General features: G+C 41.9%; 1 protein-coding gene across 1 annotated transcript; it reads left to right on the top strand.

Annotated features, from left to right (window-relative positions):
• Window positions 1-1,438, top strand: LOC309574805 (C-C chemokine receptor type 4-like; the record flags this gene model as incomplete). Its single annotated transcript, XM_082284691.1, has 1 exon — window positions 1-1,438. The coding sequence occupies one exon, from the start codon at window positions 1-3 to the stop codon at window positions 1,069-1,071; it is 1,071 nt and encodes a 356-aa protein (XP_082140817.1). The 3' UTR covers window positions 1,072-1,438.
• Between the last annotated feature and the right edge of the window lie 3,364 nt (window positions 1,439-4,802).

Here is a 4,802-nt window from a genome sequence, read left to right as displayed (position 1 = left end):
ATGAGTTCTTCAAGTACAGAGTCCCTTGAACTCTCAACCTTTTACGACTATTATGATAATTACAACGATGCTCCAAAACCATGCAGTAAGGAAAGTGTCAGGAAGTTTGCAGCCTCCTTCCTACCTGTTCTGTATTCCCTGGTATTCCTGGTCGGGCTCGTTGGAAACATTCTGGTCATCGTGGTCCTCTTCAAATACAAGAGGCTGAAGAGCATGACTGATGTGTACCTGCTAAACCTCGCCATCTCAGATTTGCTCTTCGTTTTATCCTTGCCGTTCTGGTCTTATTTCACACTAGACCAATGGGTTTTTGGAACTCCCTGGTGTAAAATCATTTCATGGATCTACCTGGTTGGGTTTTACAGCGGGATATTTTTCATTATGCTTATGAGCATAGACAGATACCTGGCAATTGTTCGTGCAGTGTTTTCCCTGAAAGCAAGGACTGCCTTCCATGGCTTGATTACTAGCCTTGTTGTATGGCTAGTAGCTCTTTCAGCCTCAGTTCCCGAGCTTGTATTTAGAGAGTCTTTTAATGAACATAATTATACAACCTGCAAGCCAAGATTTCCAGGCAATTTCACAACATGGAAGCTTTTTTCCACTTTGGAAATCAACATTTTAGGGCTCCTAATCCCTTTTATAATTATGACATTTTGCTACTCCATGATCATTAAAACATTAGTTCACTGTAGAAATGACAAAAAGAATAAGGCTGTGAAGATGATCTTTGCTGTCATGATTGTGTTTTTCTTTTTTTGGACCCCCTACAACATTGTTATTTTCCTACAACTGCTGGAGTTTATGGGAGTCATTAGAGACTGTCAAGTGAGCAGGAGTCTGGACTATGCTTTCCAGGTAACAGAAATCCTCGGCCTTTTTCACTGTTGCCTCAATCCAGTCATCTACTTCTTCATGGGGGAAAAATTTAAGAAGTACCTGAAGATGCTCTTTAAGAACTGGCAGTTACCTGGGTATTTTTGCAAGTGGTGTGGAGTTCACATCACCTACCACACTGAATCTACCAGTTCATTCCACACACAGTCGACAGGAGACCAAGACGCTCTGTAAAGTGTTTCAGACCTGCCACTGAACTCAGCAGCAAGCAAAATGACAACAGCAGGAACTTTGAAAAGCTAAGCAAATGCAGATACATTTAACAATAAGCTAGTGCCAGATAATTACCCACTTCAGCTTTATTTGTGCCCCTAGACTTTCTGAGTGTTATGACAGAAGGTGTCCCAAATGTGGAACATGGGAGATGGACACGCAAGGTTTCTCTGCTGTGATTACAAATCACTGCTCAGCTCTGTGTAAAGCACTGCACTGCGTGGCTTCTTTTTCACCAGCATCAAGACATTGGCCTGCATGGAGGGGCAGAGCTGAGACAGCAGCTTGTCATCAGCACATGCACTTGGAAAACATACTCATGTATTCAAGAAGGATGGTTATTACTGTATTTTTTTTACTCTGCAGTTGATCTGTGTAGGACTTGTTCACTCGTAACTGAGGTAGCTATCAGCAGTACTTGCTACTGTTAAATGTTTCCTTTCAAGGGGGATGACATACCCTCTGTCATTAAGAAAAAGGAGAAAATATATTCTCTCTGTGCACAAAGACACAAGGAAAAGCCATTACTTTGAGTTGTAGGTGCGTTTTCTCTCAGGTTGACATATATACCTATATGTAGGTGTATATATAGGCATTTTGAATTACTTTATCACTGTAATTCAGGATAGCAATTCTGTATTTTAATTAACATAGAAAATGTTTTAAATATTTTTGAATAAAAGTGTTTAAAAAAACCCTTATTTTCCAGCATGTGTGAATAAATTTGAAGCATCTTGGTTAAAAGCATGTATTTTAAAGTGAATGTTCTTTGTTCCAAAAGTACTTAACTCCAAGACTCAATTTTCATTCATTGAAGATGTATCTGGCAAAACAAAAGAAAGTAAAAACAGAGATTGTGTAGAAAGGGTCTGTCATAACTTAGAAACCACACAAAGAATCCCTGCATTTGATAACAGCAAAATGCAAGCAGTGCAACCCCAGTAGTTGCTCACAGGATATTAATTACTCAGAGATCTGTAACAGGAAGGAAACTCACATAGCAGTGTTTAGATTTTGGCTCAAGAATAATTTTAAAAGAGGAAAAAATCAGTAACGTGGCAGCAGACAAATTAGGAGTTGAAAAATATGTATTAGAAGATATTTCTGGTGTGTCTTTTTGCTGGACAACAACCATTCGGTTTACTTATTATAAGCCAGATGACTTATTTTCTTACACTGTGAGTAATAAAGTGCCTGCTCAACATTCAGCCAAGGCTCCAAAGAGCAAACAAGGTGTTAAAACACATCAGGAAAAGGCTGAAGAAGAAAAGTAAAAATATTGTAGTGCCATTGTATTCACCACTAAATAAGAGACTTAAGTGGAAGCTCATCTCCATGTGACCTCTCTCATGATACAAGGCTGAAAATGAAATGCAGTACACTTAAATCTCACACACACATGTATCAATCATAATTAAATTTGTGAATGCACTACCATTAGCATTTTGCTGAGGATGACAAGCAAGGATCTGCATTAATGCAGATAATAGGAATAGCTGTGGAAGACATTACTTGAAGTAAGAAAGAGCCTTCATTTCCAAGAAAAAGACTGTAAATTCTTGGTACTCAAAACCTTAGAAGCCACTGCATAAATCACTTGGGAAAAACTGATGGAAAGAGTGGGTTAAGCTATCCATCACCTATTTTGAAGAGGAAAAGGAAGACAAATTTCAAATGTGAGGTGCTTCAAATTCTCACTGAAGCTATCATAATGTCCCAAGGTGGCACAGCATATCATCCTCACAGATGGTGATGCTGATAGCAGAGGCGCTGTGAACTGCTGAGCTATGACTTGTCTGGGGCACAGACTAGCCTGGAAGCCAGACAGCTTCCACTGCAGCTACTTTTTTCTTGGTCCTGCTCTGTGATCCCTCTAGTCATCAAGAATAAATTGGTCCTTGATTTCCAGACTAAGGGAAAGGCTACCTGTGCTGGCCTGGCAAAAATGATGCTCAGCAAGGAACAAGCAAGCTGTAGGCTCTTGACAGCCATGATGTTAAGAGAGGTCCAGGGCTAAGAGTGGTGTCAGGGAATGGCTTCCAGGCCGGTCCAGGTCTGGGCACACTCTGTGGTGAGGGAGGATGCTGAATCTGTCCACGTGTGGAATTAATGGGGTGCACGCAGCGGCTGTGCAGCAATGACACAAACAGAGCCAGTGTAAAGCTGCTCTCCCACACAAAACTCAAATGTGCCTCATGTCACTGCTCAGCTTTGTGCCCCACAGCCTGTACATGGTTGCCCTTGGTGCAGAGGGTGCCTGGTGCTGCCAAAGCTCCTCCCTGATGAATGTCATCTTGTTCCTCTGCGCGAAATAACCTCTTCCAGCTCTCCCAGTAATATTCACACCTACTCAATGCAAGTGCTGGATGAGCAACTGAGCTGAAAGTTGTGCCCTAAGCAGCTTTGCTGAGTTGGGTGCAAAGAGGAGCTCATATTAAATTGATGGGCTCAGGAGCTCAGGTCCTGGAGCTGGAGCTCATCGAACCTGGGTTGCTTCCCTCTCTGTCACCAGAACGAAACCCCCTCCCCCATGCACCAAGCTGCAGTGGACAATGCCAGTCTTCTTTTGAGAGAGGGTTTTGAAATCTGCTGATGAGAAAGGATGAGATAATAGTATTAATACAGACAAAAATAAAGTAGGGATTTTCAAAATGTCAGCTGACAAAGGTGTTATTTTAGCTGAACAAGAGTTTCCAGTGATGAAGAATATTCATACAAACCCACTGAACCATGAAAGAGAATGGATAGACATTTGAGTGAAGCAAAGTTGACTCATTCTTAAACCCACATTTTTGCATCAAGGTTCCACAGAAGGCCAGCCTGCATCCTCTCTTCAGTTATGCTAAGTAGCCATAGAAAGGTAGACGAAGGGGGAAATCAGCTAATTAGATCAAAACCAAATAATGATAAAAAGATAACAAGTTGATTGGTCAGTTTTCATAGTGTGCTTAGGCCACACTACAGTCACTCCCTAAACAACACTTGAGTTACACATTTACTCTGGAGGACAGCTTCCCCCCTTTTAATTGTGCAGAAGCAGCATCATGGTCAGCAGCCTGCCCCAGTCAACCTGCTCCTTTCAGTCTGAGAGCCAGTGAGGAATTGCAATTCTCCTTCCTAGACTGCAACTGCTTGTCACTGTCCCAGCAGCAGCTCTGCACACCCACTCTGAAGGGGAGTACAATTCCACAGGCACCACAGTGCTCCTCTGTTACCAGGATGCTTCTAAACTGCCAGCAGGGATCTACATCACACATTTTCCTCCAGGAGCTCTTAAATCTTTGCAGTTTTAGCCAACATCTCTTTCTTAACACAGCCAGAAACCAACTTCATCACATCCTGCCTCTTATGCCAATATCTCCATCTGACTTGCTTTACAGCTAGAAATCAAGGACCATTTAGTAATGTCAAACAAAACGATCATTAAAATAGTGCCTAAGGCAATGCCTCCTGAAAGTTCAACTTTGCTACTCCAGTCATGAAAGGAGGAGACTGGAAATGATCTAATAGTGGTGAGATTTGTAGCATTTGTATAACTGATAAGACCAAACAAAGGAGAAGTAGTGGTGGTTATATCTGCAACCATCTTGCTGTGACACAGCAGTGACTTATGTAGGTGCCAAAGGCAACCATGGAGAAGTCGCTCTTACAGCAGCAAGCACTACCACTGAGGAGACACCAAGTTAGAAGCT

The sequence above is a fragment of the Coloeus monedula genome (genome assembly GCF_965178545.1).
Source record: "Coloeus monedula genome assembly, chromosome: 1".
NCBI lineage: Eukaryota > Metazoa > Chordata > Aves > Passeriformes > Corvidae > Coloeus > Coloeus monedula.
This window is presented reverse-complemented; position numbering and strand designations above follow the sequence as displayed.